This window comes from Ambystoma mexicanum, chromosome 5q (assembly GCF_040938575.1).
Source record: "Ambystoma mexicanum isolate Mex_15411 chromosome 5q, UKY_AmexF1_1, whole genome shotgun sequence".
NCBI classification, from domain to species: domain Eukaryota; kingdom Metazoa; phylum Chordata; class Amphibia; order Caudata; family Ambystomatidae; genus Ambystoma; species Ambystoma mexicanum.
In genome coordinates, this window is record NC_090933.1 from 529,692,684 (window position 1) to 529,705,776 (window position 13,093).

Below are 13,093 nucleotides of genomic sequence, written 5' to 3' on the forward strand. Positions count from 1 at the left end.
AGCCCGAGAAAGCACTCTGGCAATGGTGCCTTTTGGCACAGAAGCTAAAAAGGGCCGATCCGCAACCCATTCCATCTGGTTTCGGTGACCAGATTTGTCATGCAAGTGCTACATCAGTCCAATGGTGGATGTAACCGAATTATGTACGGGCATCACAGAGCTCCTGTTTCGGTCTGTTACCAGGTGGCCTGGGAGTCCTCTGAAAGCAAAATAGTTCAAGAAAAAAAAAAAACTTTGATCGATCTAGCATAACTATTTTTCTTACTTTTTTGCATAGGAGTTAAAGTTCCTCGTAACTTTCGCTTGTTGGAAGAACTTGAAGAAGGACAGAAAGGAGTAGGAGATGGTACTGTGAGCTGGGGTCTTGAAGATGATGAAGATATGACCCTAACAAGGTGGACGGGCATGATTATTGGCCCACCAAGGGTAAGGGATTTAATTATATTTAATTTGCATTGTGATGACCGCAGGTATTTTGTTTACTTTGTGAAAGTGTTTGCTGTGGTAGTGTGGGTATCCTTTTTAGGAGCCTGTTGGATGTATGTTTTTTATTTATTTGTTCACTTTTTCCTGTTGGTTGAGTAACTGATGAACCAATCCAGATGAATTGCAAGCACCTGTAGCATCAATATTCCAGTTTGTCAGAAAACCTGCCTTTATGCTGAAGTTGTATTGCTGGAATGAAGCCCACAAACCATTAACACAAAATATCCACTAAATGCCACATTATGTACCCATTGTAATGAAATCTGTTAGGAGCAACATTATTCCTGTTCTTCTCAAGAATCCTCCTTACAGCTGAGTAATTTCAGGTCCACAGTCGTCATGGGTTAGCACTGCATTGAGGTCCCGTTTCGCCAGAGGAGGCTTGACTGGAAGAAAGAAGAAGCACGCCTTTGAAATGTAATTTTTATCACTGGGTTTGCGAGAGTGAAGGAAGAAGAATCGGTTTTGAGGTATGCCCCTGACATATGAATAGGGTTTCCTGTTTTAGGGGTTAATTTTTTTTATACTTCCGGTTGTTTTTTTTCCAGTGTTTTCAACATTTTTCACAATCGGTGTTTTCCCGGTCACCCCCTTAAATCGCAGATACGTTTTTTTTCCAGTGTAAACAGATTTTTTTTTATTGTTTAATTGCGTGCATAGGTAGGGTGATATTTCTCAGCGCAAGATGTTATAAACCACTTCATGTTACAATCAGCCACACCATTACCTACGCTATGTATGTGTCTACCGTGTCGCATGCCACCTAGTGCACCAACATTAAAAGCATTTATGTACACGCATGTTTAGGCCATGGGCCTATTGCCTGTCTTGCAAACACCCGCGGGTGACTTTTCTAAAGAAATCAATTTAGTTGATGTATACACACATGCATTGTGATTCAGTATTTTATTGCATGTGTAGGTAGATGGATGCATTTTATTATTATTATTATTCTAACACGCACAAAGATGGGCAAACACGTATACTCCCAAGTTATAAGCGGTAGGTTATTTTTATGTCTTTAATTATTTCATCACACAGCAATGACCATCACCTTTGAAACCACAGTGTGGGGGGGAATTACATGTTTGACCGACTATCAAGGAAGCTGTGAAATTTGCAATGCTGGCAAGTCCTCTGGACACAGCCTCTTCTTTCTGGTGCGAGGCAAACACGCCAGCTCTCTGGAAGGCTCGGCTCGGCTCTGCTTGCTTAGCAAACGTTGCTGCCTTCAGAACTGTAAGAAATACTGGCTGCACCTGCACGTGATCTTGCTCTCCCTCCAGCCTGCTTAAACTCACAAGGATCTAATATATGCAAATTGCTTACTAGATCCTAGGCCCGACATCGCTGTCGTGCTTTCGATGGGCGGACACAGCTGGTTGCAGAAGATGACAAAGCGAGCAGTGGCTTGAAGCCCTGACGCAGGTGTTTGGGCACAGTTTGCATTGCTTGTGTTATCCTTCACATGTTTACGAAATGCACGCCACTGAGTTGGGTGAGAATGAGTCGTCGTAAGGGCCGCTGTGCATTCCCTGTGGGGTCTTCGCTGTAAATGGAGGCTACTATTAACACCAGTATACCTGCCTCTTCAATAGCTGCTCACGGAGCTATGCGTCAGAACAGAGGGAGGCTGGGACATGTCTATACACAGCATTTCCTCCCAAATGATGTGGTAGTGCTGGCACCTGACTCGGCTCTTCTAGGAGCTAGAAGGGGGCCATGATCTACAGCTCCAGGCCACACAGATTCATTGCCCATGGTAGAGTTGTTACCTCCAGCGATTATCTCCTGGAGACTTCACTTGGGGTTTGTGTTTTAGAGCCCGGTAAATGATCTGGAGAAGGAAGCCGCCTCCTCTTGCAGATTCCAGCTCACAGAATCCCTGTCCTCACATGGCCCCCACTCAGCCTCAGACCAGCCGCACACAACAGGTATTAAAAACACCTGCCATCAGCGCCGAGCCCAAAACACAATTCAGGCCTTTGTACATGCGTTAGTTGTAAATAAAAACATTCATAATGTCATGTTCCTTTTAAAATAATACACTGCCAGTTGCCAAATAAGAAAGATGGAGGCATTTACAGGCAGCAAACTAGCTGGCTGCTTATTCTTAAACTCGAGCACAGGAAGCCAACAATGACATTTAAAATATTAAGCAGAAATGGAAAGAAGTTGCGTTTCGTTAGTCGTGTCCGTGTTTCGACTGGGCCGTCAATTCCACCTTCTGCCACCAGGTAGCAATGGTGGATTATCAGTTGACACTTCACTATGTCAGTTCCAAATGACAATGCTGAAGCAGAGCTGTGAGGATGATTGGCAATGCTTCCGTCTTGGAAACAAGACAACGCAGATCAGTAGGGGTTCAAATCCTGCACCCGCCGCACTTTGCAATTATTAAATACTGGGGTTTATCGGAGGCAGCCCCCCCCCCCCCCAAGAATATAATAACTTAAGCAGTGGTCGAAGTCTACGAAAAGAAGTAGTGGAACTATGTTCCCTGCTGGCCTGCACCCACTCCCCACAAAACCCATCATCACGCCCCTCCAACACACAATACACCCGCCCCCCCCCCAAACACTCGCACCTGCAGTTTAAGGGAACGTTCAGTGCAGTGCACTGAAAGTGCAAGTTTCAACTTCTTCCTAGACTTTTATTTTAAAACAAAACCATTCCGGAACAGTTTCTTTTTAAAATAAAAGTATAGGACCTGTAAAAGGTAATTTAAAAAAGTAGAGGAGCACCGCTCCCGCTCACTTCGACCACTGAACATAAGGGGGGCGGAGAGATCTTACTATTTTCGGTTGTTTTCGAAAATCGGAAACCCTACATTTGAATACCCATGGAGAAGAGGTCTGAGATCAAGTAAAGGACGCTAGCCACTGAGGCTTGTCAGGGGTCGATCTTTCTGTTTAGACGCCAGTGACCGGAGCCACTTGCTTTTGTACTGGCACACGTAGAAGGCTAACAACCTGATCTCAGGAACCAGGCTGCTAAATTGAGAGATTGTGGGGATGGATGCCAAACTTTGATTGTTCTTATGCAGGCAATTTGGAATCTCTGGCAGCACCTAACTGGCCACCAAAGTACTATAAACACCACTGCAGTCTTTTGCTTCCTGCAGTTTCAACAAGGCGCGATAGGGAAAGTCAACGCCGACACTCTGTCCCAGGAAATCTCCAGGGCATCTCCCACGGGGCCCGGGCCCAGACTCTTTTCTCAAGTATATTCGGCAGAAAATTCTTGTTGCTGTGAGTTGTAAACCAGTCTTTACTCGGGTCTCCCGGTCGCTGAAGAGGTGGGAGAGAACTCGATTGTTTAATTTCCATAGTCTGAGAGGCTTGCTTTTTGAAGACTTTTCTTGTACTCATTTGGAATAACTCAAAAGTGCTATTCAAATTGCTCTGGCTATTACAAGTTAGTATAGTTATATTTCAGGCGTCAATGGTGAATCTAGACTAGTCACGTTTGGTCTCCTTTTTTAGACCAAGCTATAGGTATCGAGCCATCTTCATTGGAGATTGATTAAAGAACATAGGGTAAGGAGTGGTGTTCCACTGATGGGCAGTGCTTCAGATAATATTTTGAATTGGAAGTCTGCCACTCCCCATTTTAGAATGCAAGAGTAAAAACATAGTTTTCATTCCCAATGTAGTTTAAGAAAAAAGTTTTAAGGAAAGTAAAAATATCTGATGCTTGTGAATCTGCTTAGAATCGCATGCTGTTCATATAGTCCGACATCTAGTGGTAATCACAGAATATTCAATCTTTTTTTCGAAGATCGAAAAGGGACGTCGACGTGTCTAACACTATCTCTAATGTGACATTTAGTGTACCGAAGTTCCCCTCACACGTTCAAGTTCCCCAGATTGTTTTTTCCACCATTCTGGTCGATCGCTTTCATGCAGAGCTCGTGTTAATGAGAATTATTGCTGTTCCACGCATTTATGATCTAAGATATGATATGGCATTTATAACGCGCCTATACACCAGTGTTTCAAGGCGCAACGTGGCAAGGGAGGGGGAACAGGGGAAGACGGATAACGATCCTACTAGGCCAGGTGTCATTCAGATCGCGCAAGTGCAAAGGGAAAAGTCCAAGGGGGAGGGGAAAGTGCAGTACATGGGATAGAAGGATAAGAATAAATAAACAACCAGCTAGTGGCAAGTGCAAGGTAAGTGCCGGTAGGGGGACTGTAGGATACAGAAACAGTCCAGTGCGGGGTAGCCAGGGAGGCAGTGCAGTTGAGCAACTGGCAGGGCCAGTGAGCAGAGAGGGAGGCCATGTAACAGTGCAGTTTCAGCTAGGCATCAGCAGGGGAGAGGAAGAGAGAAGGCAGAAGCAAAGCGGAAGGTTTTGAGGTGCTTCCGGAACCGGCGATGGTTCTCCAAGTTTCAGGGAGGCAGGAAGGCTGTTCCAGAGGGAGGACCCTGCCAAAGAGAGGGATCTACCACCAACTCGTTGCTTGGAGAAGCGACTGACCCTGAGAAGTTCAAGGCCTGTCGACTCATAGCATAAGACACTTGAAGAAAGGCACACAAAACGGTGGTTGGCCTACGCTATGCAGACTGAGTCGCTTTTCCGCCGGCGCCTCGGCTGATTCCTCAAGCAGCCACGCCTCTGTTTCGGAGTCCGAAGACGTTCTTGTGGAGTTAGCGGACCCCGAAACACAAAATTACACTTGCACACCAATTTTCAATAGGAATTCAATAAAACATCGACAATATACATTCTTAAAGTGAGGTAGTAATATTCAAGGTGCAGGGGAGAAGTACTCAGCCTTGGTATCTAGATACAGTAGAGAACAAATTAAATCCAAATTATGGAGAACTGCGTCTCCTGCACACTGTCTGAGAGGCCAAAAGCCTAAATGGGTTAGACAAAGTTTTTTTTGTGATGAAATTAGTGTCTCTTAAATTTCAAATGTGCAAAAATTCATAAGAACATTCAATAGGCCGTTTTCTTTAGAGAAAGATGGTCCTCTCCTTTTTATTGATTTTGTCTGTTTGCCCAACGCGTTTCGAGATTCATATTCTCTTCATCAGGGGCTTAGGTTTCAAAATAATTTTCACAAGCATCTATAAAGAACATATATAGATAACAAATTGATCAGATTGCTTACTATTGAAAAAAAAAAAGTTAGCGGGCTCCCACATGCCCATCCCCAGCTCTGCTGTCGGCATTGCGATGGGGACACCAAAGTAGCACACACCCTTTTCAAAGGTCAAGTACACAATCCCTTGGCCTCCTTTGATGGACTCGTTAAAAAAAAAAAAAAAAAAGCCTTCAGCACCTGCAGGCCTGCGGAGACTGGGCCTAGTGAGCCCAAGGGCTCGGGGTCCGCTGTGCCGTCGCGGCTGGCTCATGGTACCAAGATTTCAGTATCCTAGGGAGCCCTCCCTAAAGCAAAACCAGCTACTTTTGTGAAACTGCACCCCCAAACACAGAGAAAACCATTCAAAGCCCCTCCTCATGGTTCTGGGCCACAAAACAACCCTTCTTTGCTTTCAGGATATTCTCATGCCACCTCCTTCCTTGCCCCAGGCGCTACAGGGGCCTACAGTCCCCGTTCCATCTGACTCAGCTTTTCCTCTTCTAGAAACTTCCTCTTCCTGGACTAGAGCGAGATTTGAACACTGTATGAACAAAATGTCTGAATTAATTGATTTTTCAAAAATGTTTTATGTCCTTAATCCTGTACCTTTAACGAAGGCCCTACGCCCTCGAGTCTCCTAGGCTTCACTCCACTGAGGCTCACCCGTCTCTTAGACAAAAATTGGCTGATCCCACTTAAGACGTTTTTCAAGATGACCATTATGATCAAGACGATGAGGTCTACTATGTCCCGGATCGTTATGATGGCTTCCAATACCCTGTTTCTCGCGGCCCAGATGCTTGGGTCCCTACAGATCACCAGGGAAATTGGCCTACCCCCTGCTCATTAAGCTGAGCCTGATAATCTTTTTGGACACTCCTCCTGTATCACAACCCAGGGAGGTTTCCCCAATTGATGATTAAATGCTTTTTAATACTACCCTTTAGAAAAGAAGCAGACCATTTTAAGATGGCCACTCAGGAGGGGGTGCCTGATTCTGTAGAGGACATCCTCAAGGAAAATGTTCCAGTCAGTCAAGCTATCCTGCTTAATTCCATTTAAACAGCGAATTTCCCCATCCTTGCTTGCACCCTCCCTTACTCGGGTGGTAAATCCACAGGTTGAGAAGATGTTTCGCCCTGATCCAGCCTTCATCCGAATTTCCCCCTGATAAAGACTGCAAAAAACCTTATGCCCTGGGCAAACGCCTCACTTCTTCTGCAGCCTACAGTACTCGCATCGCTAACAATACTCTTTGCTAGCTTTAGTGATGTCCAATGGGAAACTTATACAAGAGGGTCTGCAAAATGTGCCTGAGCCTACAAGGTCGCAGCTAATTGCAGTGGTGCAGGAGGGACATCAAGTCACACAGAACATCTTGACACCGCAGAGACTGCAGGTAGGATGTTGGCTGAAGGCACTCTTGAAACACCATGCTTGGCTTTAAAATTCCTGGTGTAAACCTGAGACACAGGCCTTACTCATTAACAAACCTATCGAGGACTCTCCTCTCTTCGGCATGGCGGTGGATGACACCCTGAAGACTGCAAAGGAGCACGAGACATTGAAATCTCTTAATCAGATCTCTGCCAAGCTGTATGTACAACGCAGGATCTTCAATACGCGCTGGTCCTTTAAGGGGCAGTCTTTTCCCTGCACAGCTCAGAGTGCGTATAGGACTGGGTGGGGTGGGGTGAAGGGGGAGGGGAGATCATCCTGGTATTCTGACCAAGGAACATCTGGGTCCTATCAAACCTCTAAACAATGGGGTTTTCTGCATTGCAAAGGTAGGGGACGAAATGCAGCAGCCAGAGACTCCCCTGTCCCTACCAGCAAATGATTAAATTCGGGTCCCCTCCCATGCCTCTCCAGTAGGAGGGCGGTTAACCTGCTTCACCCACGCACGGGAGGGAATAACCTCAGACCAATGGGTGCTCAAGACTGTAGGCAATGGTTAATTGTATCGAGTTAATCTGCCTCCATACCACCCGTCAAAGAACAGAATACTGTCTCTGGAACATCTCCTCATCCTCTTGGAGGAAGTACAGACCCTGCTGCAAAAGGCAGCGATCAAGCTCGTCCCAGATATTCGGGTAAACCAGGGTATTTAATCGATGTACTTCCTTTTACTGAAAATGGATCTAACCATGCGCCCTGTATTAGACCAGCGTCCTGTAAACAAAGCGGCCTCAAATGTTCAGGATGGCGGTTCCGCAGGAAGTAATCCCCTTGCTGAAGCAAGGGGATTACTTGGCCACCTTGGATATGAAAGATGTATACTTTCATATTTTAATGTTGCCAGCGAACAAAGTACAAGGTTCAAGATGGGGAACACTCACTATCAGTTCCAAGTACTCCCCTTCGGCATTGCCTCCGCCCCAAGGGAGTTTAACCAATGCACTGGCAGTGGCGGCAGCTCACCTGCACAGACAGTACATTATAGTGTACCCTTAGCTCGACGACTGGCTCATAACTGGAGACTTGCACCACAAGTGTCTGGAGAACACCCAAAAGACTATAGACCTTCTTTTCAGCATGGTGTTCTTCATCAACGAGAAAGTCGGTCTTGTCCCCAGCCAAGTCGAACGATTTCTGTGGGCCCCAATTCAGACAGAAGACTGGCTCGTCTTCCCCTCCAATTAGAGGGTTCAAAATATGTTGTTCCGGGTCCCTCAATATGTAGCCTGTCATTGGGTAATCGTACGGAAATGCATGCAGCTGTTGGGGAGGATGCTATCCTGCATCTTTCTGGTTCCACATGCACATTTGTGCATGCACTGTATGCAGGACTAGCTCTCCAGCCAATGGTGTCGGGCAAGTGGTCAGTGGGGTGATCTAGTGACTAGCTCGACAGCCCTTGTTCTGTCTCTGCAGTGGTAGTCTAAGGAGAACTTTCTGAGGAGAAAATCCTTCACCACCCCCGCAGTAGAAGCCACTCTCACCACAGGATGTCAGGATGGGGAGCCCACCTTCTACACCAGATGGCGCACGGTATGTGGTCACAATCTGTAGCAAACAAACATATCAACCTGTTGGAGCTACTTGCTGTTTTCAAAGCTTTTCAGACACAACTGCAAGGGAAGACTGTTCTGATCCTTAGAGACAGCACCACGGCCATGTATTACTTGAGCATACAGAGGGGCACGGCTGGCCAAACTGTCTCCGAGCATTTGGAAATGGGCAGTCAAACATATGTTCCTCCTGACACAACTTGTTCCAGAGGAACACAATCTTATGGCAAACTTGCTCAGCAGAGACGTGCAGCTACCCGTAAGAACACAAGTGGCACTTGTACAAACATATTTTACACAGCGTCTATGCAGAATGGGGTCATCCAGACATCGACCTTTTTGCAACACTGGAGAACACACATTGCCCAGAATATACCTCCAGGTATCACCAGAGATAGTCCAAGGGGAACGGTGTCTGAATGGTCAGGGAAATTTGCTTAACTTTTCTCCCAGTTCCTCTCCTCAACAGGATAGTACACAAGATGCACCAGGAACAAGTTAATCTGATGTGAGAACCACAGCTGATGAGCCCAAATAAACAGACATGCAAGATCCCAAACATAATCCATTGATTCAAAGAAAGTAGCCTGTGAAAGCATTCCAAAATCCAATGCATCCAATAAATAAAACATCCGAAAATGTGAAAGAATCAGTTCCTAAAAGTAATCCTGAAAAATAAAAATCAAACGATCTGAATATGGGTGTCCCTTTAAAGAATATTCATAAAAAGCAAAGTATACTGGGAAAAAGCCACCTGAAAAAGTGTGTTTAAAAAAAGAAAAAAAAAGTTCCCGTTCATGAAGGGCTTGGAATTTTTTGTGGAACGTCTTCATCCGGAAACAGACGATTGAAAGGCGGGCGCAGGAAACCCGAAACAAAAAAAGCGAAAGCCGCCAGTGGATGGAAAGCTAAGTACTTTAAATAAAACTTGCGCAGTGGCCTCTAGTGGTTGAAAATGACAACTACAGTAATCATATATAATTTTAAGAACTTTAAAATATAGGTCATTTCAGTTAGCCAATTCACATATGCATTACCTTGTTGATACAATTATTTAAAGATATTCTAGTATTTTGAGTATTACATCTTTCTTTTTTCTGGCAATACAAGGCATAAATTAGTTTTCAAAAATTGATTAGCAGAATTTGCTAATTAAAATATTTTTGATTAGCAAATAAACGTATTTGAGTAGCAATTTTGTACTATTTTAAATGTCACCCAAAGTTAGTTTTACCCCAAGACAAACAATTAGCAAGAATACATCATTTCGAGGGGATTGGGTCCTCCGACGTATTCCATATCTATGACAGTAATCACCACAGCTGTGCTGCTTCGGAAACTTTTTCGGCGTCTGCGTCCTGCGTCGATGACGTCGATGCGCCGCCGTCGAGGACCTCCTCCGACGTCCGACGTCATCCGATGTGATAAGTAGGACGCACGACGCCAGTAGCCTCAGTTCCGTTTTTTCCGCGAACGTGTTGCTTCGTGTTTCTCGGTTCTAGCCTCGACTCTTTGGAGTTCTGTTCTTTCTGGTTCTTCGAACCTGTTCGTTTGTGAATATTCCTTCGCAGCGATGTCTTCCACTTCGTCTTCAACCCCGCGTCCGGGCTTCAAGAAGTGCGGGGTGTGTGGGTCCAAGATGTCGGTGACTGACTCGCACGACGCCTGCCTCTGGTGCCTCGGGGAGGCCCACGACACGGATGACTGTGTCGACTGCCTGTCGCTCACTTCCAAGGCCTTACGCGAACGTAAGAAGAAATTGTCGGTAGGTCGGGTGTCCAAGCCCCGGAAGTCGAAGTCGGCGGGGCTTTCGACGGATGATTCGAGGGGTGACTCTCCGCGTCATCGTCGGAAGTCTCGTCGGTCTTCTTCTAGGAGTCGGTCTCGCCACTCCTCTGCCTCTTCGAGGCGTTCTCGGAAGCGCCGTCACCGGTCGCCTTCCAGGTCCTCTTCCGAGGACTCTGCCCGGCACGTCGGTTATCCCACCAGCCGTGCGACGCCGGAGGAATGGGCTTCCTTCGGGAAGAAAATGTTGGCGATTCTTGAGTCGCAGGGTACTCAACCGTCCGCGCCCCCGAGTGGGGTCGGCCGTGTGAGGTCGAGAGACGCCGCTCGCAAGAGTGGTCGGCACGAGTCACGGGAGAGGTCCCGTTCGGACAAGGAGGCTCGTTCTCGCCGTACCCGTTCCAGGTCCCGGTCCTCGACGCGATCGAGACCGTGTGCACCTGTGATGTCTTCGAGGAAGACATCGACGTCTGAGGCGTCGAGGGCTTCGACAGGCTTTCTCGAAGCTCCGGCTCCGAGGAAGTCGTCGAAGCCGTCGACGTTCAGGTCGTCGAGGGACACGCTCGGGGCTCCGGCTTCGAGGGCTGTGTCGACGCCGCCGATATTGGAGGCGCTGCATCTGACGTCGACGCCGATTTCCTCGACGCCGATCCTCTCGGCGCCGTTGCCGGTTTTCTCGACGGCGGCGCCGATTCGCTCGACGCCATCGACGCCTTTCGTGTCGGAGGTGCCCCGTGTCTCGGGTGTGCCCCCTAGGAAGGCTCTGGCTAAGAGGAAGTACAATGAGTGTCTGTAAAATGTAAAGGTTCACTGCATGAACCACATAAATAGATATGATTTTAAAAAAGCTCCGACGTTTTTTTTTCAGTTCAAGGCTCTGTGCAGCTGGGTCATGCAGCTGTCAGTGGTGCATAGTGCAGTGTCCATCAAATTGTCAACAAGACATCAATACAGATGCAATTGTGAGTGGGTCATTTTTATTTTATCATCAAGTTTCACTTAGCTAGTGTTCTGGCATATAACAGTCACAAGTAACTCTCCAAGATGAAGACAGCAGCTACAAAGTTTTTGTGACACATTGGGGACATTAGTTATCTTATTCTGCAGAACCAAATGTCCAGTTGCCAGCCTCTTGGTCTGCTGAGGTCAGTGAGGCCATGGTGCAGCACCTACCAGTTAGTAGTGCCGTAAAGTCTCATGCATCTGCGAGACAAATGGGCCCAGCAAGTTACATTTACTCATCCATTTATGGTCCGTTTTATTGCAAATCAGCAAAAAGTGAGATGATTTAAAAGATCAAAATAAATAATCTAAAGAGGGAGTGCCATCAAACACCTAAAAACCAATAGAAAAATCATCAGGGTGCCCAAGAGGTTGGAAATCTCTTCTCTAAACCTATGGCACTCAGGCACCACATTTTGTGACCACATGGCATTGTGGGAAGTATTGAGTGGCAAGTTAGCAGCAAAGTGTGCAACGTAATGCCCATCAGGCCACCAACACTGCCAAAGGATAAATAATGCACATTTATGTTCTTGCCAGCACACTGGTGTGGCTGGGTTGGGTCAAATGATTTGAGCAGGATCACACAGTTTGGTTAAGCAGTGATGCCAGAATCTGCCAGCAATTTAAGCAACTTGCCACATACCTTCCAAGTTCTAATTAGTTGTACACATTTGTTTTGTTTCAAGAACTACAAAATGGTTGTTTATCTGCAAGGAACACAAGTCACTCGAAGCAACCACCTTTGGGGGAGTATTTGCAACACCCTGAATACAGCGCGGCCACCTGCACCAATAACACATCCTGCTTGCAGAAGGCCTTTGAATAGTGTACAATAAAAAGATATTTTTAGAATAAAAAGTTGGGCTAGGCTTTGCTTACCTCTTAGGCCCGTTGTTATCAAGTCACAGGGGGTTGGGCCTCTCTGCCTAATCTTCCTCTATAATGCAGACCAATTCCTACAAAATAGGCAAAAAGCAACTCATTACCCACAATAATGCACACTCACTCTGGGGGGGGTGGGACTCGAGAATCAACACGGCCCCTCAGCACCCGCTATGGAGTGAAAAATATTTCTCCCAAACCGAACGGATGGGAGAAATAAATGCTAGCGCAGCCACTTGCTAACAGTACACTCAGCCCAGCAATCTGGAACAGCGTTGGGGCCTTTAGCCTTTACAAACTAAAGAGGACTCGAGCCTCTGGGAGGAGGGGGGTCCAGCAAATGCCCCCATCTTTCCAGTCCGCAAAGCACAGCAATAAAAGTCACAATTTTCGTTCTGGGGCTTTTAATATGCGCTTTGCAGTGCTCACGTTAAGGTTATGGTCAGTGTAAAGCTTCCTACTGGCTCTGGCTGCCTGCCTCGTGATAAATTTGGCAGCTAACCTCCATGCACCATTGCAGGCGCGGATTGGCCTATAGGGCATTAGGCCCGTGGCTTAACCAAAAATGCTTGTGTGGGCCCATTTTTTGGGTCAAAGTGGGGCACCTTATTTTGCTAATGTGGGCCAGTTTGATGAGTTACTGGACTATATTGTGGCTAATAGCTTTGCCCAGTGTTGCTTTGCATCGCACTGGATCAGAAACCTCCCCCTTGGGTCATTCAAACAGCGTCAAAAAAGGAATGAATTCCCATTTGCAACTGTGGAGCACTTTTTCGTTGGTGCCCGAGACAATTATTTTATGTCCCAGTCTAACAACACCAGCACCCT

At 46.5% G+C, this 13,093-nt stretch overlaps 1 protein-coding gene across 1 annotated transcript in view; it reads left to right on the plus strand.

The window, feature by feature from the left end:
* UBE2V2 (ubiquitin conjugating enzyme E2 V2) overlaps positions 1-13,093 on the plus strand; it is a 287,981-nt gene that overhangs the window by 129,436 nt on the left and 145,452 nt on the right. Inside the window, exon 2 of the mRNA XM_069621028.1 lies at positions 278-426. Coding sequence (XP_069477129.1) covers positions 278-426 — 149 coding nt within the window. The remainder of the gene's footprint in view (positions 1-277; positions 427-13,093) is intronic.